This window comes from Petromyzon marinus, chromosome 22 (assembly GCF_048934315.1).
Source record: "Petromyzon marinus isolate PM22_M1 ecotype Great Lakes invasive population chromosome 22, UKy_Petmar_22M1.pri1.0, whole genome shotgun sequence".
NCBI classification, from domain to species: domain Eukaryota; kingdom Metazoa; phylum Chordata; class Hyperoartia; order Petromyzontiformes; family Petromyzontidae; genus Petromyzon; species Petromyzon marinus.
Window position 1 is genome coordinate 11,446,183 of NC_133688.1, and position 27,368 is coordinate 11,473,550.

The 27,368-nt window shown below is 50.3% G+C and overlaps 1 protein-coding gene across 3 annotated transcripts in view; it reads right to left on the reverse strand.

Moving 5' to 3' along the window:
* The window catches only part of MAPKAP1 (MAPK associated protein 1), a 128,811-nt gene that overhangs the window by 33,656 nt on the left and 67,787 nt on the right, over window positions 1-27,368 (reverse strand). For 2 of the 3 annotated variants that reach the window (XM_032959055.2, XM_032959054.2), the window contains exons 7-9: window positions 24,721-24,833; window positions 6,555-6,662; window positions 4,176-4,316 (exon numbers count right to left, since the gene is read on the reverse strand). In XM_032959055.2, the coding sequence (XP_032814946.1) occupies window positions 4,176-4,316; window positions 6,555-6,662; window positions 24,721-24,833 (362 nt within the window). The remainder of the gene's footprint in view (window positions 1-4,175; window positions 4,317-6,554; window positions 6,663-24,720; window positions 24,834-27,368) is intronic. The other variant, XM_032959056.2, reaches the window with a different exon arrangement.

The window sequence follows — 27,368 nt, forward strand, 5'->3', positions numbered from 1 at the left end:
CAGCATATTGGAAAATGTGGTCTCAAACTACAAAACCACAATCATCTTTCACCCCCACCCCCTTCTCAAAAGGGTTCACGAAGCTCTTTTCCCATTACGCAGTTACATCCAGCCGGGCGGCACCATGCTTCCTGTACATCATTGAATTCACGCAACTTGAAGTCCTATTTTGGAGGCGTGTCCTCTGGTCCTCGCAATGATACTATCTTGGGGGAGATACTGGTTCTTTGCAATGATACCATCTTGGGGGAGGAACTGGTCCTCGCAATGATACCATCTTGGAGGAGACACTGCGTCTTTTGCAATGATACTATCGTGACGGAGGAACTGGTCCTCACAATGATACTATCTTGGGGGAGATCCTGGTCCTCCCAATGATACTATCTTGGGGGAGATCCTGGTCCTCCCAATGATACTATCTTGGGGGAGATACTGGTTCCTTGCAATGATACTATCTTGGGGGAGATACTGGTTCCTTGCAATGATACTATCTTGGGGGAGATCCTGGTCCTCCCAATGATACTATCTTGGGGGAGATCCTGGTCCTCTCAATGATACTATCTTGGAGGAGATCCTGGTCCTCCCGATGATCCTATCTTGTTGGAGATCCTAGTCCTCCCAATGATACTATCTTGGGGGAGATCCTGGTCCTCCCAATGATACTATCTTGGGGGAGATCCTGGTCCTCCCGATGATCCTATCTTGGGAGAGATACTCGTCCTCGCAATGAGAATGTGGAATCTACAACACCGACTCGGGGCCTACCAGACGGAGACCGGCGCCAGGGCAATATGCTCGTGGGGACTATCAAGAGTCAGACAAGCAAACAGAGACACTTTGACTTTGGCACACACCTCTATTGTATGGTAGAATATCAGAGAGAGAGGGAGAGAGAAAATAAACATTGTACATTATATATAGGTGTCCTTTTAACACTGCTGTAAGTATAAATAAACGGCTATCACTATTCAGAGATCAACATCAACTTCCGCAAACCATCAGCTGCTGTGAAGGAGAAAACCGAACGGTGACCATGCCACGACACCGTGAGACTGAGATTGAAAAGATTGTCTCGACTTAAAACGAATTTCTTTACAACTGCTTGTTGTTTTAGCTTGTCGTCCTTGCCCCGCACCTCCAAGTAGCACGGTCGGCTACGTACGGTGCCAAAAGAAGTTCAACACACGTACACGTATACACGCGAGCACAGGCAGGGCCGCATGGTGTTTCCGCGTGCCGCCCGTCGGCGCACTCGCTGCGCGCGAGCGCAGAGAGGGGGGCACCGCGACAGCGGCGCGACCGGACGGTCCCCCGCCTAACGCTCCTGAGCGAGCACGATGATTACCATCGCCACCATTAGCGTTTTATTATCGCCGCCGCCGAACGAGCCGCTGCACGCTCAGCACAACCGCCGAAGACGCCGTCGACCTATCCAGCGGTGTCTGCAGGGAGGGCTCGCCCGGCCCCTAAATCACGCGGCTCCTTCGCGTCCTCGAGCTCCTAATGTAGCGCAACCTTTGCGGCGGGTGGCGGACGCATTACTCACAGGGAGCGGGGCACGGAGGCCGAGGGGCAACTCCCCTCTCTCCCGGTGTCCCAGCACTTTCTTAGTCCCCCTCCCTCCCCTCCCCCCCCCCCCCCCCGTTAGCAGGGGGCGACGTTCGTGTCAACGCGCCAACACTACACTGTGCGCGCGCGCAATTGAGTCGTCGCAGTGTACCGGCGAGCGCACTGCGCTACGAACCCGGCGACCTGGGCCCAGTTCCTAGGCCATGGCTAAGATCAGGGATCATCAAGTGATATCTGAAGTGGTCCTAGGCCTTCCGTAAGTCAAATCAAGGCTGAAATGAGTGCCTGGTGAGATGCGTAGGCACCAGCACTGGGGCAACAAAGGTGAGGACAAACATGGTGCTGGCCACACCACCCCATCCGTGTGCAGTGCTGGCCTTCATTAATTCTCGCAAACAGTACTTGGCCGAACAGTCCATATAAGCTATATAGGGGATCTTGGTGTGTAGTGTGTACATGTGTGAACCATCGTGTGTTTGTGCATCTGTGTATGCATGTGAATGAGCGGTAGTGTAGCGGTTAGCATGCTGCACTACGAACCCGGCGACCCAAGTTCAATTACCACTCACTGCCAGTGATCATCATCTGAACCGGTCCTGGGCCTCACCTAGGTCGACTCAGCCTCAAACGAGTACCTGGTGTGTGCGTTAAAACATTGCCACTAGGGAGACTGAGGCAGCCGGACGTGGTGCTGGCCACCCACCCCCTCGTGTGCTGTCCCGGCATTCATAGGTGCTGCTCTCTAACAGAACTTTCCCCAACTGTATGTTAAGACTATATGGGGGATCTTTGTTTTTGTATATATATAAATATACATGTGTGTCGTGTGTGTGCTCATGCGTGTATGTTTGTGTACGCATGTGCACGCTATGATCCCAGAGAGCTAGTTTCAATACCGGCCATGCACATCATTGGTGGCGAGTGGGTGCCTGAACCTGCCATTGGCCTCCCCTAGGTTGCAGCCACCTCGCATCACTTCCTGTTGGTGCTGTGTATAAACAACTGTAATGGGGACAAAAGTGGCTGGGTGTAGTGATGGCTAAGCTGCAACCCCCAGTGTACCGTGCCACGAAGAGAACGTGCACAAAGAGTCTACAAATACACTTTTACTTTAACCAGGTAAGGGCCCACCGAGCTTTATAGCTCTCCTTTACAGATACCCTAAACGCATGTTTCCAAATATCTAGAGAAATACTGGAGGACCCGGGAGAAAAATCTACGCTACCACAGGGAGAACACGCAAACTACAAATATACAGCAGGCGTCAAGGTCCGGATCGAAACTACGACCTCCTGTATACCAGGAGAGGTAGTTAACATCTCGCCACCACGGCTCTATATTTTGTCTTTGCGCGTTTACATATAACTGGATGCATGTGCATGTGTACAGGACGTGGGTACAGTGATTGGCACACGGCACTACAATTTTAGCAACCTGGATTCCATTCCTGTCCATGGTGCACAACACACATGGCCAGTTAGTATCTGAATTTAGCAGTGGCTTACTCTGCGCGTCTGCTCATCCTAAAACTGAGAATACCTGGTGCAGTGATTTGCACATCAACGGTGGGAATAAAAAGGAGGGCCAGGTATAGTTCTGGCCACACTACCCCCCCCCCCGCCCTTCATTTGCTATGCCAGATCTAATTAGCCACTAATGGAACATGCACTGCAAGTCCATTACCCCAAATTAGAGATCTGTCTTTATGAATGTGTACATTTGCTCGAGGGAACCTTGTTCTGCAGGTAATTTCAAAACTAAGTCCTCATGTCATCCCACCGTGAATGCTCAAGACTTTGGCAGAAATCTGAGGTGCTTTGCGTGACTTTAAACTTGGGAATTGCTTGATGCAGGTGGGCACGCAGAGTGCAGCAGAACCGATTGGCTACTGGTCAGTGTCCTTGAGTCACAGGTTCCAGGGTTTGGCGGCTTTCCTTCAAACCAAGCCTTTGCATCATGATGATCCTTGTGCTGCGTGCAGTGGGCATCACTTTGAAAGGAGCAGCAGGCTGTCTAATACATCAGTGGGAGAGAGATGAAGGGGCAGGAGCCAGTGGTACATGATGGGATTGTCCAACGGGAGGTACATTTTTATTAACACTGAAATGATGTCAGGGCAGCACCAGTGGTGCATTCTGGGATTATTACACACGGTGGGGAGGCACTCAAAGGAGGACGATGATGAATGGGGGCTGCCTGGGGTGCAGCACTAGAAGTGCATTTTGGGATTATTAAATGTGGGACCAGGCACATAAGAACAGAGATTGCTACAGCAGAAGACAGAGATGGCAACAGCAACAAGCCATGCATTCTGGGATATTTAAACCGAGAAACCTTGCATAAATCATGACCTTACCAGTGCCACTCGCCAAGTGACTATCAGGAAGCCGAGAGCTCCAAGAAAAGCAGTAATATAGGCAATGGACACGTGCACAGAGACTCCACAATCTTTTTTTTTACTGACCCTCCACAACCAACCCTCAGAATTTGCTCCATCACACGGTCTTACCGTCGCACGTCACCAGCCCCTAACCCAAAGCGATGGGCCAGAGTGGCGAGGCGGTGGGGGTGGGAGCAGAGAGGCGCGTGGGGGCACACAGACTCACCGAGCTGCACGTCCGTGTGGATGCGTAACCTGTGTACGCAGCTCACACGGTACGACTTGTACTGGTGGCTGTTGAGAGACACCTGCACCGTGGCCAGCTCCAGCGGCAACTCGTCCTCCAGGCTCTCGTTGCCGCGTGAACCTGCGCACGTGCGCAGCGGCGGAGGATGCAGGCGCGCGTTAATAAACCCGGGGTGGCCCTTGCGAAAGAGGCGATGCTATTTCGTGTCTCAATAGCTCACCATTTCATCTTGTGGATGAGCAAAGGGTGCGAGATATAATGGCGCGCGCGCGCGCGTTTCCCGTGGCGAATACGCGCACAGCTCAAAATTACGGCCACACGGCTTGTGATTGCTGCACGCAAGACGATTGTATGCAACACATGCCAAGCACAGGCACCGCGCGCATTTGTGCGCGAATGACAGATGTATGCGACAAAGACAAAAAGATCCCCCGTACAGCCTTAACGCCAACGTTGGAGGGCAAGTGCAGTTAGCGAGTAGCACCTATGAAGGCCGGCACGGCACACGAGGGGGTGGGTTGCCAGCACCACGCCCGGCCGCCTTAGTCTCCCCAGTGGCGATGTTTACTACACACCGCCCCAGGTACTCATTTGAGAACGAGTCGACCTAGGGGAAGCCCAGGACCGGTTCAGATAATCTCCACTGGTGTTCGTAGAGCAGTGCATTAACCGCGACACCAACGTATGTGACACATGCGCGCGGGCACACACACACATATTTTCCACAGCTATTCATTATGTGCACACAGAACATATTACAAACACGCCACCCCAAATGAAAATGACACACCCATTTGCACATCAGGCACACAAGTAAAGGTGCATGCGCGATATACAGCAAGCGTACACACCCACATGTAGTGCACCGCATGACGCACTCAAACAACACGTGCCACGCTCTCTCATCTCGCACACCACCCTATACCACGCAGATACAATAACAGCCACCGTTCGTCACTCGGTGGAAGTGACGTTACCAATAGCACCTGTGCCAGGCTAGGTGAACAATGAGGCCCCTCAGTGTCGAAGGCTTGTTGTCAGGAGGTCACGGGACAGACCCAGGTGCCATGTATTGACTGATAAATGCACCCCACCTGTGCTCCCCACTGTGCCAACTTGCTTTGTTTAATCTGTCCGGCCCTCCACTCGTTGTTGCTGGATGGCGACTGCCTCCAACTGCCCAGTAGCGTCCTTCACGAGCCTCTTCCTCCAGAGGCCGATCTTGACACCGTTGGTACCAGTCGGCCATCGGCAAGTCCTTTCGGCTCCACAGCTTCCTGTACCGCATCAACCCGTCTTTTCTCTAGCCCGTGCTGTGCCCGTCTAGCCCCCTCTATCCTGTCAAACAGAAGCTGTTTGGGCATGCTGTGGTTGGGGATGCGGGCTTCGCGTTTTGCGCCGGGCCAGGTGCGCGGTTGACGTAACGCGGAGCGGCAGAGGCTCGCTGGCAAGAGGTCGAGGGCGCAGAACCGAGCGTTATGGGTGGACAGACCAGGCAAGGCGAGTGGCAGACGCACCCCCCCGCTCTCTCCACGCTGCCAACTCGCTGCCTTTTAGCTGCCCGACGCTCGTGGACGCCGCTGCTCTGACTCCTGTTGTTGTTGTTGCTGGAGGACGCGTTCCGAGTGATGGCTGACAGGTAAGGCATGCGACGTGGCACCCTTCCCTGGTGACTCAATTGTGAAGATTGGGGGTGGCAATTCGATTCCAGGTTGGCTATTACTGGCAAGTATTGTTAATATTTGTGTTCATTTGTACAGTTTTGTTCGGTCTATTAGCAGATTATACTGGTAGGAACGAAGTTGTAAACTGAGTGTACCAGCCTGCAATAGATTAATGTGTCCGTCCGTCTGGCCCCTTTCAAAACTTCAACGAAGTGAAATCTCGTGCTGTTGGGTGTAAAATCAGCAATAGACAGCGCAGAGACTTGTCCTACCAGCCCACCCTGCAGGGACCTGTTACCATTAGCCCATCATTTGCATATCACCTACATACAATAATAATTAATGGATTCTTACGACGAGCATACAAATCCAATTTAATTGACGAATCGACCAATCGCTGCACACCCAGAAGGAGATCTGCAGTGTCCTCTTCCAGCGTCGTTTCACCGCCCCAACTCTCCGCTCCCCACAGAGATCTCCCCCCATTCACTTGGACGCACTGCTCGAAATATGCGTCAAAGAAATGTCGTGCATCCGAAATTCCAACTCTCAGACAAAGCAACCGAGTGGCTGAAATCACCTCCGGGGTGAATCTCTGAACAGTTTATCTTCATAGGCCACACGAAGGAAGACCAGCTTCGCTCGACGCCGCGCGCGACGCCGCAGGCGACGCTGGCGGTACGTGGCGACTCACTGTTTTCACGCACGAGACAGAACTCCATGCTGTTCTGGGACTCGAGGCTGCTGTCGAGGTCCACAGCCACGTTGGGTGCGCTCTGCTTCTCCAGCCGATACTGAGGCCCTGCACAGGGCACACGCACACACACACACACACCATGCGTTGGTTTCATACTATAGGCTTTCGCGACCAATATCCATAAGAGGTTTTTTGGGTTAGATCGTGGAAAGATAAATGGTGTCGTTAAACCCACCACTACCCTACACAGCCAATTAGTAAGGTTTGCCACGTAAACAAAACGCGCAATTCGTTTCTAGTACAGCACACCGGTGTACTGGAGAGTAAACCCACACCATTTCCGCTTAGAGTACGACATTAAGCCAGTAATTACAACCAGCAATCACAACCAGCATCATCAGGCGACAGCCAGATTTGTGGAGAAATCCTCCTCTTTCAGACTTAGAGGGATGTGATGTTGTCACTTATGAGCCAATCAGCTGCACACAAAGACAAAGATCCCCCGTATATTCTTAACAAACTGTTGGGGCAAGTGCTGTTAGCGAGCACCTATGTAGGCCGGAACGGTACACGAGGGTGTGAGTGGCCAGCACCAAGCCCCGACTACCTTTGACTCCCCAGTGGCGATGTTTACAAATCCCACCAGGTACTCATTTGAGGCAGAGTCGACCTAGGGGAGGCCCAGGACTAGTTTAGATAATCGTCACCGGTGTTGGTCGTGAGCGAGAAACGAACTGTGACTGCTGGGATTCATAGCGCAGCGTGCCAACCACAACACGACCACTCCCCAAATGCACGCACGCATGCCGAAAAGAGTTTCCCCCGCAGTGCGGCGGCGATCCCACAATGAGCAACAAAGACAAAGATCCCCTGTATAGCCTTCGTCACAATCTTATCCAGCTCCCGCTGAATTCACCACTCCATCTCCGCGGTGGAACCTCCCCCCCGGGCGCCGTTTCCGCCTTCAGCTGGCACTCCGTTGTTATTCTCGCCCCCACTGGTTATCATCACACCCCCCCCCTCCCCAGTGATGCGTGCCCCTTCATCGCCCACGTGCTCCTCCGAATGGCGCCTTTAACGTGCAGACGGCTTCTAATGCATGTGGTTCCTGTTTCTGTCTCTCGCTGCGTCGGGTAGAGGAGGGTGTACGACACACATTTTGCACTTCTGAGCTCAAAGCAGCCCACCGATAGATCATCATTAGACCTCCTTTGCCAGTACCAAAATGTAATAGCAGGGTTTTTCCCCTTTTTCTGGCAACAAAACTGAAACCTTTTTACAAGGATTTATGTCTCATTAACCACAATACCTGCAGTCAAAATGCAAACAAAAAACATACTATGATAATATAGGTTGTTAATTATTTGTCGGTGCTCCACTGGTAGTGGTGAACAAGTGCAAGTAACATCAAACTGGCATTTGTCAATAATACTGTGGGCCTTAGAAGTAAAAATAATATACCAAATACAAGAGGCGACTGCTTATTGAAGGGTGTTTCTGTTACTCAATAGCCACTAATGGGGAAATATTCACATGCCAAATTAAACAATTTGTATATTTCTCATCAGGCCGAATGGTGCCATGTGGAGTTTCCAACTGTAATTGTCCACGGTCTCTCTTCTGGCGTTCTTTATCACGGGCTATTAAGAAGGCCCATTGCCCGAAACGTCACCTATATTATATTTTTCCTCTGCGGGCCACGGTGTTATTGATGAACGTGTTGAGTTTGTTTGTTAACAGGTTATATATGCTTGAAAAAAAATTGCATTCATGGATTCTCACAAACATCACGCCTCCCCCCCCCCCGATCCTTTGGGATCTATGGGGCATATCTAATGTGTAGGCTTTCGTGACCCCGACTTTTGTAGGGTTTGGTTACGCAAGTCAAATGTGTTTTTGTACACTCCCCCCCACCCCCGCTCACAGCCAACGAACAAAGTTTCCACGTGAAGAAACGTGCCAACTTATTAGTGACTCGGCAGCACCACCACAAATCTGATACATCTGGCAACTGCCTGATGTTGCTGGTTGTAACTACCAGGGAAGCGTCCAACCCAATGTTGCGGATCGCTCTCCCCCACACACCCGGTGTGGTGCTGCTGAAAGCCGTAATAAATTGGCACGTTTGTTCATGGCGTGACACATTTATTCCTTGGCTGCGTCGGGTGGAGGAGGGGTGTACGACACACATTTTGCTTCTTGCGTGGCGATCTCACCCAAATATCAATTACGATCCATAAGTGTGGTGGTGGGGGGGGGCGGGGTGTTTGTATTTGCACTCGTTCCGTGCATGTTCATGCGTACGTGCCAGTGCACGAGTTTGTGTGGCCGAGTCGCATAGTGTTGCTTTCCAATAAACGAAAAGGAATCTTAAGTTTTCAAATTCACGTGAGGATTCTGCTAATGTTTGGCTGGCAACTGCTATACCAGACCAGTAGAGGGCACTGGTTCTCCTTGGAAAATAAAATCCACTGGAAACAATTAAACGCATGCATATATAGTATATAGTGGGCCCACGAAGACAAGATAATGCGGTACTTTATAACTCCAAACCATAACATGGTAAATTATTAATTCTTCCAAGATCATTAGCAGATTTTGCAAGCGAACATTTCACTGCAAATGAAAAGCATTTTTTTTTAAAGAAGGACGGAGGGCCAGTCGAAACGAATTATTCGCCAAACAAGACGCTCAAGCGAAAATCATTTCCGACACCTGTAACAAATAAAAAAAAATGCACACAATTCCGCCGAACGTAATAATTGGCCTGTTAATGGCCGCGACACCCGTGAGAAGGAGGGCGAGCCATTTAGCGGCGCCTCGCACCACCACGGCCGAGCATTAGGCAAATGGACGGCGCGTGCAATCGATGGCAAAATAAATGGAACCAAGCCCCCGTTGGTCCACGCACGGCCGCGCATCATTTACCCTCCGTGGCTTCAGCAACGATCGCGCGCGTGCGTGCGCGCGCGCGATAGATTAATAATCTTAACACAAATACTCCCAAGTAAACCGATAATAGTTTGTTAGCAAACGACATACGGTGATGCTCCCAGGTCGCTTGGTGGAAGAGCCGTATGTTGGTGGTCAGGTCGGCCCATCAACCCCCCCCCCCCTCCCCGGGGTCGACAGATGAATATCACTCTGTGGGTGGTTGTCCTTTGGATAAACTCGCCCCTGCCATAGGAAGGTAGAAATTCCACCACTGGCTCAGCAATGGAAACAGGGGATGACCACTGCTTTAGTGCTCGTAAGAAACAACCTTTGTTTATGTGTACACATCAACATCATGGTGCCCTTTTGTGCATACGATTGTACATATATTAACGCGCGTGTGTGTATATATATACTTGATGTGTTCAGAATAAAATGAACACCTGGTGCGGTGTGTAAACATCACCACAGGACAAAGGTGGTCGGGCGTGGTGCTGGCTACCCACCCTCTCGTACGCTGTGCCGGCCTTCGCTAACTGCACTTTCCCCAGCGGTCTGTTAAAGACTTTCTGCGGTTCTTTGTCTCCGTTTATGTACTTGTGTGCATATGTATTCAGAACAGGAACTGAAAGAGTTTGAGTGTATGGGTGTGCATGTTTTTTGCACCAATACACACTTGGGGTACACGCATACGGTATTCCGGTTTGTCACGCAAATATGTTGAGTACATGCACACCTGCGTGTTGCATACCCACAGCCTCAAACGAGTACCTGGTGCGGCGTGTAAACACTGCCACTCGAGAGACAAAGGTGGCCGCGCGTGGTGCTGGCCACCCACCCCACTCACGTGCCGTGCCACCCTTTACTGGGCGCTACTCGCGAACAGCACTTGCTCCTACAGTCTGTTAAGGCGGCACGGGGGTCTTTGTTGTCTTTGTATACTACAGTATACCCTTGTGCGTCTGTATTTGAAACAGGAACTGAAAAAGCTCCCAGCACGGGGAGTGAAAAGCAATCGGTGTTATATCCTTTATGGCAAAAAAAAAGCCAGTGCCTCCTTGCTAATATGCACACTGGGTTAAGGCTGTAAACTCATCCAGTTCAATTCCAACTCCGTGGTAGTTAACATTCCACATCTCTATGGTGGGGGCCAAGTCTTTCCAAAGGATCAACAACCCCAGTGGTGGAAGTATTAAAGGCGTACAGAAGAGGAATGTCTCAGTCCTGGACTTATTAGACAGGCGATGGGGGGGGGGGGGGGGGGAGTCGGCGCAGCATTCTCACCACGCGCAACCGCAAAGACCAACGCGCGGCGGGACTTGGGGGTCGTGAAAATTCCACCCCTTGCTGTTGGTCTTGGAAGAGGGCTGCGACACGTTCCAAAAAGTGCTCGCGTGCAAGTCCGCGTGCGCGCGTTCTCGGAGCAGAAACGCGCGTGCACGCGGCGCCAGCCGCGTGCCGGCCGCGCGTCGCGGCCGGCAGGAAGGGGCTCTTGACCCCCCGACCGCCCGCAGACGCTCGGTCCGCGCAGCCGTGAATCGATAGCCCTCCCAGCGCCGGCAACACCCCGGCGGCCGATCAATACTCATCTAAATGTAAATGCGGAAAGATCCCTCACCCGGCTGCTATCTCTAACGCTGGGGGTGCCCCCTCTCTCTCCCTCGACCGGCCGGGCGCTCGCGCGCTTATCTCCCCGACACTAGCGCGCATGGCAAAATTACTTTCTGGCACAGCGTTTCCCCGATAGCCAGATAAACGGCGACACTCCACCGCTGGGAAATACATCTCCCCTAATACACTCCCCCGCGCGTAGGCAGAATTCCGATGGAGGGAAAAAATAAGAAAAAATTAGGCGTAAATTTAGATGCCCTAAACGTAATTACTTAGGCCCAAGCCTGTTGCTGCCAGACGAGTTAAGGCAGCGCATTAACTCTGTTATAACCCTGTAATGCGGGACCAGCCTTGAGCTGTTTTGCGGGCGTGGATTCCCAGGTAACCACCGCTAAATTTGACGTTTTTGGACAAAACTCCAAGTTGATGTAATGCGAGCAGAGAATTCAGATTGCACGGTGTGAGACGGGTTAGATCTGCCCATCTCAGCAAAATTATTATAAGGATGACGGTGGTGGTGGTGGTGATGATATCGATGCCCTTGCAGCAAACAGCTTTGCCGATTGAGCTACAACCCTGGCCTTTGATCTAGAAATAAACAACGCTAATCCAATTAACACCAAAGTTGTATACACAAATCAATAACTCGATGGTCGTGGGGGAAAAAAAAAATTTCTGGAATAATTTAAACGGGACAATTTCCCAAACGCTGTTAAAACCCACGCACGATCGTCTCCAAGTGAGGCACACGAGGCGAGATGAATAATTCGTCACCACAGTCACGAATCCATTTTACAAATGATGTTAACTTTGCGTTTGGGAAAAGCTCTCTTGTTCTTGAGTAATACGCGGAGATGTACATTCAAAGCTTCGGAGTCTCGTTCGTACGTAAAAATAAACTGGGATGTTTTTTTGTTCGTGTGTTAGGGGTCTTACTATTATATTAAATTGTTAACTATTCAGATTTTTTTTTTATTATGAGGGAATCGGCTTTGAAACAGTGAAGAAGTGACAAAAATAGTTACTAAATAACCCCGTGATATTTTAAAGGACATTTCTTTTTCCGAGAGGCTTTTTCCCCGCTACAAGTCACCCAATTAATTTGTACGCTAATTGACAGACGTGCATTTGATGTGTGATGTGTAAAACAAAATGATTCAATTGATGTAAATTCCTCGTAATGACTTAACTCTTAATTAGCAACCCTTTGAGAAGAATATCATCTTTGATCAACTTAATGCCACTGTGGTTTTATATTAATATAATTTTATATTCACACAATACCAAAAATACAGAAATAACATTGCATTCATGTTGAAGGCCCAAGTCATTTGAGCGCACTAGCCGATAAACTGTAACAGGCACGACTGTTAAAATACAAAACAGGAAATTAGGAGTGGAATGGTGACAGAGTGGTTATCACACGTCACACTACGAAACTATAAAATGGGTTTCATTCCTGGCCACAGCTAACATCCATCGCGAGTGATATAAACCACATTATTTATTTTACTAGGCAAGGCGTACTGAGCTGTACAACTCTTTTTCAGAAGCAACCTGGCCACAATTGATAGCTCAACGAAGTGGCTTATCATCATGTGGACATTACATTCATAGCAGCCAACTACTCTAAAACAAACGTCGACCCGGAAAATGCAAACTCCAAATATACAAGTGTCAGGATTGGACCCACGCGAGGTAGTTAACATCTCACCACCACGGGTCCAAGGCTCACCACCTCGCACTGACCAATGTGGTCAAGTATGGTCAAACAACCCCCATGACTGGCACTGGCATGGCGTGAGGAGGTCCTCATCCGTGCTGTACTGACTGCATAAAGGGCTGCAAAATATTTACATTCATTAGAAAGTAACACTCCTTGCCCAACCGAGCACTGGGTGGTGCTCAATCTCTGCGCCCCTGAGCCAGCGGTGAAAATTCCACATTCCTATGGCTTGGCAAGGAACACACACACCACATAAACAACCACCTTTACACCTTCCTGGAGGGGAGCGATGGCAGTAACCTGAGGAGTGCGATTTTCCCAGCCACAGTTGACATCACCATTGGCGAGTGATATTTGAACCAACGCTGCCCCACCTCCCCCTTTCACAAACCAGCTAGAGTTAAATATCCCCGTAACCAACACGACACAGGGAGTTCTCTTTCTTCCAGCGGTCAACTGACAAAGAGCTGTAACTTAAATTGCTGTTGTTGTTATGAATATTAACTTTCCGCAAAGCGGTACTCATTTTAATCAACGTTGGCACGAACATGGTCCGAGTCCACGACACCACTGTGCAGACTTTGCCTTGTCCTCAACAGAAGGCGGCAACAACAAGCGGGCTTGGCTGGTCTTTGTGGAAGATATTCAATGTTCTTCCCCCATGTGTGCGATTTCTTGGGGAACTCTAGTATCCTCGCATTTTATAAAAGGTGAAAAAAATGTGCAAGGCTCTCCTGATAAAAACGACCCTGGACTCGGCGAAGCTTCCTCGGGTAAACAAATTATCGTCATTCCCCGTTGCGCGTTTCAGTGACCTTTGGTTAATACAACGCAAAATCGGGCGTCTTGAAGACGACCTGAAAAAAAAAACTATTTACTCAAACGCCTCTGTGTAGTTCACGAAGTGTGCGACAAATAAAAGCCCAAAGCACTGCCGTAAAAAAAAAGAAAACAGCCGCTGGAAACAAACGGAAACCTTTTAAGGCCCTTGTGGAAATTTTACGGACAGGCCAAGCATTCGTAACCTTTTGCAACAAAAATATATATATCTCCATTGGCCGCAAGCGGTGACGAAGGTGAACCACTGCCTGGATGCCGATTATTTTTAGACTGGAAGCTGCCCATGGGCTGTTAATTCCCAAGCGCGATGCAGCGCTCCGATGGAAGCGCCGCTCGCACACGAAGGCCAGAGCAGCAACTCTATCCCCCATTACCATTCAGGGTGCAATGCCGGTGCTGTGCGACCAAGATTGCAAGCGGAGGCCATTCCCGCAGCAACGCCGATATCGCGGAAGTTCTTTTAAACTGCGATGAAATGTGCCGTGCTACACATGGCTGCTGCAGCTGCTGCTGTTGTGTTTGCTGTCCTGCCCCCCCCCCCCACACCTCCGATTAGCACGGTGCGAAAGAAGCTCTGCAAAGATACCGGAAGCCCGGTATCGGAGTTTCTGGTCATCGGTGCCGGCAAAAGCAGAAAAACCGTTTACAATGCCAGCGCACGCACATTTCGTGCGTACACGAGGGGGGGGGGGGAATGTCAGTCTAAACATTGTCGGACGACGACTACTACTGCGTAGCATTTCGCAGTTGTGCTGCATAACTCCGTGGGGTGTTTTCAGGTTGAGCCGCGAGCGTTGACGCACGCGAGCTCCTCCATTCGGTTCCCTTAGAACCGTCTGTGAGACGTCACCGCTAACTACGCACCCAACCCGACAACACATTGCAGATATTTATTTACACGCCCCTGTTAAAAATACAAAAAAAGGTCCAACGATCTCCCCTATACAAGGCAGCAGCGTTACAAAGCGGAAGTGTTGCTCATCTCTGTTGGTGGGTCTGTGGCAGGTGGGGGGGGGGGGAGGTCAGTCTCCCCCACACAGCAACCACTGTGGACTTATTTTATCGACGGTGAAGGCAGGGCAGGTGAAGCCGCCCCACCACCCCCCCCCCGTCCCTCCCGGCCGGGTTGTTCGTGCGACTCCTTGGGAAACGAATTCACCCATTGGTGACGAAGGGGGGCCCCTTGCGGCGGCTCGGCCATCGCACCCGCAGCGAGCCGGCGCGGCCGCTGCGACGACGGCACAGCCCGGCGGCGCAACGCCTTTGCCATAGCGACGACCCGCGCCCTCGCCCCGCACACATTAGCCTGCCCCCCCCCTCATTCCGCGACGCCACTTGCCGCTGCCCACGTCAGTACCCGTAGCCTCTTCAGCCGACCGTCTTGACTCATGGGCCGAGAAGGGTTCACTGGGAGCGAGCGAGCGAGCGAGCGTGGGGAGAATGCTGCGCCCCACTCCCATCGCCCGTCCAAGTCCAGGACTGCGACATTCCCTCTTCTTGAACGCCTTTAATACTTCCACCACTGGGGTTGTTGACCCTTTGGACACACTTGGTTCCCACCAGAGGAATGTGGAATTTGTACTACCACCGGGTTGGATATAAAAATGGATGAGTTCACAGCGTTAACCCAGTGTGCATATTAGCATGGAGACACTGGGTGTTTTTGCTTTTTAAAAAAAAAACTACTGCATTTCTAACCACTTTGTGGGACATTTTAATTCCTGTTTATCGGGAAAAAAAAAATCGTTCCCCGCTTCATGAAGTGAAACCATGGCAACCGTATTTACGAAGCGATTCTAATTGATTGATACATTTTACTTGCGGGTATTTTCTAAGTGGTGGAGAGGCGGTGCAGTGGTTAAGCACACTGCACCACTAATGCAGCGACCCAAATCCCATTTTCTGGCCATTTTGCCAACGTCAGTTGCCAGTGGACACCCGAAACGGTCCTGGTCTCAATGTTCCTTAACCCCCCTCCCCCTCCCCATCATCCCGCATGAACCAGCTTGATGAAGTACGGTTACACATCTCCCGTGACAGACACGGCATGGTCGATGCCTTCGCTCGTACAGTGGGTTGACGAGCGTTCGTAAAATATCGACGGTTTACTGTTGAAGTGACCCAAGGATGTCTGGGCCAGGCGACACTTTAGCACTCGACCCACAATACGAGGGTGGTGAATTGAGATGTCTGGTTTGGTTGACTACAGCACTTGTACATCCACTCACTCGGAAGGTATACAAATCAATTTCAAATGGTCCTCATGCGACACTCCAGGCACCCCCTGGGTTTTGACGCTCGTCCTCGAAGAACACCGGTGGAACCATCAACCGCATCAAAACATCCACGACAGGCCCACGTGCACATCTCCTCCGTGAGCCACATCGGTACGAACGTGGCCATGCAAAACCAAACTGTGGATCACATCGTGAGCCGCTGCAGTCTGCGGCTCATCCAACACAGGAGGAGGAACGGCAACCATATACCAAGTCTCTCCTGAAGTCCTCTTGTGGCTGGCAGACATCAGCATTCGTAGCTTCTTCAGCATATCGCTGCCATCACACCATGCAAGGCTAGAATAGAATTGTCCTTTGGCTATCGTCGCCTCGACCACCCGGAATGCCCCCCCCCCCCTGATCTCATCAGTTCTCCGAAGCCAAGCAGGTTTGAGAGCATGGATAGTACATGGAATGCGGTGACCATCATGCACGCCAGGGTGTCAAAGGCGCCTGTGGAGCTGTGCTACGTTCTGGCCAGCAGCAAAATCCACTGCGCACCGTTCCAACGCTGCCTATGGACCCCCCCCCACCACCACCTTCACCGAGCCGTGCCGACCAGCGTGGTGAAGTAAGAACAAATAACTCAACCATGGGGAGGACCTCATCCAGCAGCGGAGTGACAAAAGGGTATCTGCGCCTGTACATGGCTATCACCTTCCGACACTCATCATTCGATTTGCAAAAAAAGACGACACGTTGATAACGGACGCTCATTTCCGGAGAAGGAGGAGGAGGAGAAGCACGCACTCAGGCACGGGCGTATGCACGCAGAGCCGACGAGCCCCGTACATCGAGTTTGCACAGTTGGCTCTTTCTCCATATTAGGGGACCGCGTTACCTGCGCGACGGACTCCGGCGAACGCAGGCATGGCCAGGGACAAAACGTAACCGCGGTGCATTGATTTTGCAGGCCCGCAGCCAAAACACACGGCGTCTTACAAACGCCGCTGCGCATTCCCAGCCGGTGCGATTACAGCGAAACCGTCTCCGTGGGCCGCATACGAGGCGGCGATACCGCGGACTCTCTCGCTCTCTCTCCGTTAGAGCCGTGGTCGGAGCTCTTCGACTCGCCGTGGGAAGCGGGGGGGGGGGGGGGGGGAAGGTCGCGAAAGATCAAATATTTGCGTGGAGGGTCGACTCGGCCCCATCGCCGTTATACTCCGGCCGTCGTGATAGAGAACTGAACGATGCTTTTGAGTGACGTCAACAGGAATCTTGCTTTGCGAGGCGACTGCCCGCTCTCCACCCACCCGCCCCGCCAAGCCAATGTGGGATTTCCACCACCGGCTCCGTGATCGCATTAGAGGAATAGAGGCGGCCGCCGCGATGCGAATCCATGAGCCAGAGCATAAATTGGCACCACTTTATAAAAAGGCAGAAAAAACTTTTATGGAGTTGTTCAGATTTATTTACGTGGCTAATAAAGTGTAAATCGTTTGATAACCAACTTATTTCAAGTGGTTGTCAAATAATTAACTGTTATTGGCCTTCAAAAGAAATTGGAACCACTAATGGTTGTGCCACCTCAGGTGGTACCTGCAAATGAAATATCTGCTCTGGGCTAATGGACTACAACTGCTCGATCGAGCAGGGAGGTGCGCTTTGGCTTTGCCTCGCACGATGCAGCACTCAAAAAGGCAGGTGGCACACAACTTGTTCCTATGACTTCATCGTATCGAGGGGGGGGGGGGGGGGTGGTGTGTGGGGGTGTTGATGGTCACAGTTAATATTTCCACTGCCGCGGAACCAAAGAAAAAACGAAGACCGACAATTTACGCACGGCCCCTGTGTGTTAAGCGGTCAATCTAACCCGGCGTGCGCTAGCGGACAACGTGGGGCCGACGCTGGCATTTGGGCGAGTTTCACGACTCACCGTGTCTTGTCCAGCGAGCCTCACCACACCCCTCACCACACCCCTCACCACACCCCTCACCACACCCCTCACCACACCCCTCACCACACCCCTCACCACACCCCTCACCACACCCCTCACCACACCCCTCACCACACCCCTCACCACACCCCTCACCACACCCCTCACCACACCAGCTCCCACGAGCACAAGGGTTTGAAGCGCACCGTGGAGAGAGACGCGTGGGGAGGACATTCAACTTCGGTGGTACGCAAACATTTCCTGTCGCCAAAACGACACTCTTTGCTCTCCCAAGCCCCATTCCCACCAATTGCAGGATACAATAACATCTGCCAACGCCACGGTTCGTGTCCATATACCTACTATAAATCACCCAGGAATGTCTGTCCTTAACGCTCGTGACATCACTCGACATCGACCAGCCCCCCTCATTAATATTCATGAGCAGGTGACATCCTCCAAATGGACAACCTCCCTACCCCTCCTCATTAATAATCCTGAGCGGCAGACGTCACTCAATATGGAGTACTCCCCATCTCATTGATAATCAGGAACAGGTGACGTCCTCCAAATGGACACCCCCCCCCCCCCCTTCATAATAATTAGCGGCTGGCGTCACGCCACATGGGGGGGGGGGGGGGCGAATCGCCTCCTCCCCCCTCCTCAGCGTCAACTTACAATCCTCACTACAAAGGCAAGAAGCCTCGCGTCACGCGATCTCCGTAACGCTACTGAGACATCAAAGTAAAAAGGACGTCGTGATGAACAAGGGATTATAACCTTAAAATGAAATAGGTCTGCGTCACCGCGCCCTTACAAATTGCACACGCATTGATGCAATGAATATCACGTCGCGGTCTGCTTTTTGCTTGCAAGTTTAAGATTTACTGCAATACACCCGTCCCTGGATGGCCAAAAGGCTACTACAAATATATACATACATAGGTCACGTATTGTCCTAAATCACAGCCCTTAGTCAATCCACTGCTGGATGATGGCATTCCCACCACACCCGTGTCAGTCGTGGGGTTATCTAGCTAACACTATCTTCCATATAGCCCTTAAATGTACAGAGTGCTGACGTGGGTATTTTTTTTTAATAGTCGGTGCTGCCTGAACCACGGACTTTGTGCACGCGCGTGTGCATTTGCAGGGATGCGATGATTGGCAGACTGCACTAACGTCTCAACGATCCAAAGCCGCCGCTTGCAAGGTCAGCACCCTTTGTCAAAGTACAAACGCGTGCACACGAAGCGCGCTTGCGAAGTTTACGAGAAGTCACCGCGTGTACTATCGCGCGTGCGCACGCCTTGTGCGCGTGTGCGTGTAGTGTATATGCACGGGGAGCAGTGGCACAAGCGATCCGCGCACCGCAATACGACCGCTTACGCGCTTCGCCCGGTTCGTCGCCGCGATGCACAACGCTGTCAGAAACCGGTATCCGAACCGAGGTTGAGCCTCCCGACAAGATGAATCCCGGCCTCGCAGCGCCAAGTTTGAGAACACGACCGACCACGTGCCCCCCCCCCCCTCTACCCCCGTCACACACACTGGCCCGCGCACACCACTTGCTCCACTACAAGAGTGGCATCCCTCATCTTTGCGAGCACGAGTGAGCGTGTGCGCACGTCAGTACATGCGTGTTTTCCCCAATCACAAATCGCGTCCAAGCCATTAGCTGCCCACATATCGTTTAGAAAAAATATAAACATAACAGCGGCATAGGGGTTTTTTTCTCCCCCACCCCCACCGCTGCTTTTATTGACATAGCTTGAGTAATACGAATGCTAACGTGCGTCTGCGCTCCCTGGTTGGGCTCACGTTTCAGCCGCCACCTTTGCCCGACCTCTTACAAAACCATAACAACAGGAGCGTGTTGTCTCAAGGAGCACAGGACTAAGCTTAAAGCCAGACGATCATTCCATCATTAACAGCCGTAAAATAGCAAGCCTCGGTATTTTTTTTTTCAAACACGGTCTTTTCTGTTAAACCGGCTACGTCAATAAACGCAACAAAAATATAACCGCCCGTGCTAGAGTTACTTTTCAGATTTTTTTCAATGCCAACATGTGGGCCGCTAACGGGTTGGGACGCGAGAATGCGAACAGGAAGACTCACGCATGAGCTACGCGAGCGCCGGGGCAGCATCCAAAACTGAACGCCGTTGCAGGAGAACCAATTCGAATCGACGAGCCAACGCGACGTTGCGCGCCTTTTGCTGCAGGCGATTCTCGTTGAACTGCGGGGGAGGGAACGTTCACGCCACCTCGCTGTGGACACCGACCCCCCCCCCTCCAAACCGAAACGCGGCACACACACCAGAAGCCAGGTCCTTATTACGGAAGATGCAGTGTAATGGTCTTTGCACTAATTGGCTTTGTGCGCTGCACCAAACTCCTGCCCACTCGCAGCACATTAAATTGACGCGCCACAAGCACTTGCGTGAGCAAAGAATAAATTACCTTAATGTATCGCTCACGCACGCACGCCATACATCACCCCCCCCCCCCCACAAATGTATCAAAATGTAAATCTTAATTTTCTTAAACAAGCCATTTATACTCATTATCCGAGCGTATAACAGTTGCTCACTCGGCCAAATTTAACAAACCGTTAGTTGGTTTTCGTTGCGGAAAGTCAACAGCGGCTGTCCTGTCGAAGGACTAGACCCCAGCATGGGCTTGTGGGACTTGTTACCATCGGCAATGGGCTGCCCAATGGGCACAAGCTGCACACATTAGAGCCCGAAGACAAGCTAACATCCATGATGTGTCCACGTAATAATAATAAAATGATGTTGGCATGCCAGCCTTCATCAAGACTCATTCAATAGATTGGCATTGCTCGGCTTGTTAGGCGAGGAAATACAATAAGCTGCAAGGGTCTAACATGAGTAAGACTTGAGACTCCAAGCGGGCACCTTACGACGGGTCACCTGACCACATGACCTTCCAGCTGCGAATTCTTTAATTGGAACACGAAACCAAGGCCGTCAGCTGGGGCACCCTGCCAATCACCCAAATTACATCCGGCTCGAAGGCTTAAAAAAAAAGCTCCCAAGGTGGAACAAATTAGACAAAGCCCTTTTGCAGGTGAGTCCATCAACCACGGAGCACAAATGCTCTTCTGCACACGAGCTCTACCCTATCCCTTCTCTACCCAGGAGTCTACTACGTCCCTTCTCCGTCTTTCCTAATAATATATAAATATATACATCTCTTTTTCCCGGGTCACATTCGTCTATGTCTCTGTTCAGCGTCTTGTGCTGTGGTCACATTTCTATTCTCCATAAATCCAAAACGTACTGTATTGGCAGAAGGCATGGCAGCCTCATGACGAATTAATTAAAATACCGAGGTAAATCAATTGAGCTTCCATTCTATATTTAACGAGGTGAGGGATTATTGACAAAAATTACTCCTCTACCGAGAAAGCCATGTAGAGTGTGGTTGGAGCGATCGACTCTTGAGTTGAAGATCGCGAGTTCAAATCCTAACCAGGGGTGATTTTCAGCTCACCACTTCTCCATGATCATTAAATAAAGTACCAATTAGTGAAAGTTAGGAAGTTGATGTCCTTCAGAAAATAAACTGTCGATGTCACATAAATGAAGTTTCCTTGAAGCTATTCCACAATGCAAAGTGGCCAGGAGAATAATGGATTATTGAGTATCTGTACAGCGTTTTGAGGATCAGTCCCCTCATTAGTTTGTTTATAGTTTCATTTTTGGCACAGGTAAAAACCCATTGGAAAATAAACGGTAATTATTTATGGGGAGCTGGTTACACAATAGAAACCTGGTTACAGCAAAAAAGCATTAACCTAAAAACGACTGTGCGTGGACAAGTTCCGAATGGCAAGGACGTGCATCAACATCACGGTACAACCAGCAAAGAATACAACAAAGGCTGGTAGGACGCATCACGTACAGAAAATATTGGGTGCAAAACAGCAGAGGTTGGTAATATTGTAACAAAAAAAAGCGTTTATAACTTTAAGTCTGCAAAGCAGAGCTGCCGACTGCAGGTAAATGTGAAAGGAATTCGGAGGTACAAAAGTGATTTCCAGTAGACGACAAGGATGGTGAGGTTTTGATCCCAAAAACAATTCTCGGTTTTTCCAGAGATTAGGAAGCCACCATACAGAAGGAATTTAAACACAGTTTGGTTCTCACATTCGTACGAACGCATGTATGTACGTGGATTTATCTGGATAAGGGGGGGCGCGATAGTGTAACAATTATTTCGCTGCGCTACGAACCCGGCTCACGGCCAAACACCGGTGACGATTATCTGAACCGGTTCTGGGCCTCCCCGAGGTCGACTCAGCCTCAAATGAGTGCCTGGTGCGGTGTGTAAACATCGCACTAGGTACTCATTTGAGTGTAAACATCGCCACTGGGGAGACAAAGGCGATGGGGCGTGTTGCTGGCCACCCACCCCCTCGTGTGCCGTGCCGGCCTTCATATGGTGCAAGCAAACGGCACTTGCCCCAAGAGTCTGTTAAGGCTAAATGGGGGATCTTTGTTTTTTTATATCTGGATACTCATTTCCCCCTCACACCAAATACTCGTAAATATATTTGGACAAATATCCCACTGAAGGTACCTCCTGAAAACGTGTCTTGAGACTCATTGGGCATTTCCTGAATAAAAGAACACGAGCTATTGTTGGGCATCTCTTTTCTCGCCAAGGAGCATAAAAACATCAACACGCAAACTCCGGTCATCCTCGCAGCACCGGCTTTTGACTAACCATCGAACAAAGACGGTCACAGCATCACGCGCTTTCAGATGCGCTTCTGCAGCCGTCTGGGACGCAAATTCTTTCCGATATTGGGAAGCACCTGGAGAAATGCTTTAAATTTTCGATAGACAAACGCATTTCTTTAGAACTGCTTATTGTATTCTTGGTTATTTCGGTAAAGTCACGTAGAAGGGAAACAATAAAATAATAAAAATTTAAAACAATAAAATTCTCACGACGTTTCGACTGCAACACAAGCAATCATCATCATCATCAGGTGTGAAAACCACAACAAGAAAATTTTCTTGTTGTGGTTGCAGTCGAAACGTCGTGAGAATTTTATTGTTTTAAATTTTTATTATTTTATTGTTTCCCTTCTACGTGACTTTACCGAAATAACAAAGAATATGAATCCCTGCAGTCACGAAAGCTTTAAATCAACAATTTAACTGCTTATTGTGTCTGGTTTGTTGTCCTTCCCCCGCACCTCCGATTAGCACGGTTGGCTACGTACGGTGCAAAAGAAGTTCAACGGACATACTTAGGGAGGTTCATCTCACTCCCAACGCCACAAACTTTACGGGATGACAGCGGTGTGGGTGGATGATACTGAAACAGAGTAGACAATGTCCACCTGTTCAGCAGCTCGATCTGCCCGCATAAAATAAAGAGGGATGTTGTTTTCCGGAGTATTTATTCTCACAAGCACGAATTTATTGCATATAATCAGCGATAAATACGGAGAATTATTAACGAAAAGACACGTAATGACCTTTAAACATTCCTTCTCAAGCCGAATCTAAAAAAAACCCCGCAGTTTCGTAAGAAAATTGTCGTTGAAATTGCTGGCAACGTTCAGATTTTGGGAGAAGGGCAAAGAAAAGGACACAGCTGTACATGACAGATCACGGCATTACATAACATCGACTTTAAGAGTCGTCAACGCACCTCATAATTATTTGTGGATGGGTTTTTAAAGTAAAAATAAAAAAAAAATTCGGCGATTATTTTCAATAAATCTGTACTTCCAAAAATAGAGACACCCGGGAAAACAACATCACTCAAGACATTAAATGCAACCACCCACAACGCTGAAACTCTACATTGCTCTGCCTACGACAGATCGCTTCACATGACACCGCCGTTATTACTCCTTCGATACGCTCTAGTGGCAGTTGGACTCGGCCTCATCGTCGTTCCAGAGTTGATACAATGCATACCACTTTGTGGGTACATCAACAGTGGTCGTCCTATGGATATACTCACCCCCACCATAGGAACGTGGAATTTCCAGCACTGGCTCAAGAGTTATGATCTGGGAGAAGAGCACCTCCGCGATGTTCATTTGAGCAGGAGGTCACCTTGACTTGACTTTGGGCAGGACTACGACGGGCGTGGCGAGGACGCAATGTGGCCCGGGAGGTTGAATTTGCATCCGTCACAATGCAAGTAGAGTACTTTATTATATTAAAAAAAGCAATCCAACACTCCGCTCTACAGAGAGGGTGGTTAATGACCCTACGTGCCCTCTCTATGTTGAACCCCTTTCGCACCGTATATAATCAACCGTGCTAATCGGTGGTGCGGGGGAAGGACAAACTAAAACGCAAAGAAAGTTCTAAAGAAATGAGTTTTCAATATAGATTTCAAAGTGCAGAGCTCCCAGTGGCTTCCTAACATCGGAAGGAAGAACATTCCAGACGGCCGCAGTGATGCGGGCAACCGTATTTGTTCAATGGCTCGTCAAAAGCCGCTGCCGCGAAAATGACTGAAGTTTGCGTGATGCTTTATGCTCCTTGACGAGATCAGCGAGGGACCGTGGTTCATTTGTGGCAAGCACTTTGTGTGTAATGAGTGCGACCTCAATGTATTCGGAAACCAATGCAGCTCGGCGAACACTGAACGGACACGGTCGGATCTTGCAGTACCCGTCACGGCACGAGCCAGAGAATTTTGTACACGCCGCAGCCTGGTAATGTTTTGGGGCCACCGTGTTGGTTACGTCACCACTCAATAGCGGCCGAATGTGTCGTAGAGCCCTGGTGTTAAAGTTGCGGGACCCGACCTCTCAACTGTGTTCGACAAAGGAGGGAAATTCGAGCGGACGCCGTAAGACTGGGCGGAGGTTCTGTGGGTGGGGGTGGCGTCGACTCACCCGTCCAGGCCGAGCTTCCCTTGCGTTTCTTCATGGACTTCTGCAGGATCTCCCGCATCGACACGTTGAGGTTATCCACTTGGATGAGAGAGAACCCACTGTGGGGTACATTGCTGCACATGCATCGTTCGCAAACCAGTAGGGGGGGGGGGGGCGGGCAGAGAGACGGAAAGACGGAGGTTAGATGTTCGATGGTAAGTCGGGAAGTGACGAAACAAAAGGGGGAACTTTAGTTTGGTGTTTAAAGGCCTTTAAACCAATACCCTTCAAGTGTATCTTACACACCACGAGATGTGACGTATACCACGCATACACTCACATCCACGGGCAGGGCTGAGCAGCACACCAACTTCATAATGTGCATGTAACACCCGCCTGCTCTGCAGTACAGCAAGTAGGCTTCGAATACGAATGCAGGTTTTTTTGTTCGTGTTATCACCTTCTATAAGCACTCGTGTGCACGTGTTTGCTCCAAGCACATAACAAGCCAATCAGCTGTGCAACTTAAGACAGCGTTGTGGATGGTTCTGTAAGGTTACCCCCCTTGGTCCTTTGAAGGTCTGTAATGTCAAATTTCATTTTCAAAATGTCATGTTTGCTTCACGAAGCAATACACATTACAATATAATTCACATGGATTCTAAATGTGGCCACAATTAGGCAAGCGTCTGAAATGGAAACAAACGCTCCCGCGGAGGTCACGACACACAAGTTGCGTGCACTCGACGTATAAACGGCGAGACGAGAACGATGCGCATGTCGGAAAGAAAATACTTTTTAGCGGGCAGTTCTAACGCCGTAGCAAAAGCAGCCCGTTTTCATTCCAGCCGAATCGCAAGCCGCCAAGGGCAGCCGCATTTCACTTGCGTGTCAATAGGTCCACGATAAGTTACGTGCACAGCAAGAAGACTTTAAAGCAACGGCAGCAGAAAAACAACAACAAAACACAAGCAAAATATAAATAAACACGCGGGTGTCGGAAGGCCAACAACAATCTGCTGCTGGCGGCCAAAGTGGTGACCGATCTCTGGCACGGAGCCCCGGCGTAATGCGCTCCCTGCTCGAAGGCCGTAATCCAATTCTCTTTGCCTCCGCGGGAGCCCAAAACCTGCTTCCTGGTCCCTCGGGATGGGCATTCATTTGTAGCCGTCGCAGGGCCGCGGTGCCTGGCCCGCGGTGTGCGTCACAACGCGGTCACCTTTGCCCGGCTGATTAAACCCGGGAGGAGCTCAGCCATAACGCACCTCTCTTTCCATATTTTTTAGATTTTTGTTGATTTTTTTTTTATCCCGCGCCTTCCCCCCCTCCGCCCACACTGAAATATATTAAAAACCAAGCGGCGTTGCCGTGGTCTGTGGTTAACAGTTACAATTTCGGTGGCGGGGGCGACTCGGCCACATCACAAATGTCACTGACAAAAAGAGCGGTGCCTTGTGGAAAGGCGAGTGACCACCCTCATCCTTAAAAGGTGCTTTAACCCCCTGCCATACGAATGGGGAATTTCCACCGCTGGCTCAGAGCCACCAATGGATGGTGGGGGATGAGCGCTGCTGCCCCATGCTCGTCCGAGCGAGTACTTTGACCTTGACGGTGTGAGCAGCACTGAAATGTGAAACGCAGAGATCGCACAGAGCGCGCTCCAGAGCTGTGCATATTCTCCGGTGTCGAACATAACCACAGCGAACGGCCTCAACGCGGCGACTGCGTTGTTCATGACACAGCAGCAGTCTGCCCATACCATTGTCCGAGAGTTCCAGCAGCAATACGACGGTGCTCGCACAATCATAATCGGCCTATAATATGCCAACTAAATAAAAGAGAATCCTTTGGTTGGCAGTTTGGAATGAATGCATCAAACATTTTTCTACAGTGAACGCACGTCGCTTTAAATGGTGAAATGAAGATTTAAAAAAAAAATTATATTTACCTTGAGCGTATTTGCGCACCAATGTTGCAAGTTCCAAGAAAAATGAGAAAGTAGAATTGTAGATTTTCTCAAGATCACAAGTTTAAAAAAAAACGCAAGCGCGCACGCACACCGATGCACACGCCTGGAGTTCAATAGTTTAAGAGTCGAGAAGCAAAAATGAATAGGGGGGGCCATGAGTAGTATGTGAATGCGCGAATGAGTGACGGCCTGTCACAACAGAGACGGCTGAATGAGCTTGTGTCGACCTTGGAAGCAAGAGATTTGTTAACTCCGGAATTAAGAAGAATGACCAGGGAAGGAGCCAGAGCAGCGCGGGAATGGTGATGAGATGGTACAGTTAAACACGGCGACACAGACACCGACCGCTTGGGTTTTCGGGCTGAATCTGATCTCAGCGAAAGCTGCGCCGGGTTGTCTTCCCCTCCCCACCCCCCCCCCCCCAAGCCGCTTTTTGTAATCCCACGAGCATATTGCTCATCCGTTCATGAACATCTACAGCTCACTGTCAATCCACTGCTGGATGAGGGCCCCCCCCTACACCGTGCATGTAGCTGGGAGGTTACTTCAACATACGTCACCATGCTGGTCGGTGTGGGTTGGTAAAATGCAGTGAGGGAGTATAAATGTGGGGAGCATAGAAGTAGAGTACAACAATTTATTTCGCCGTACTGCCCACCACGTAGTCCTGCAGGCTATAATACCTGTTATGCATGGTGGT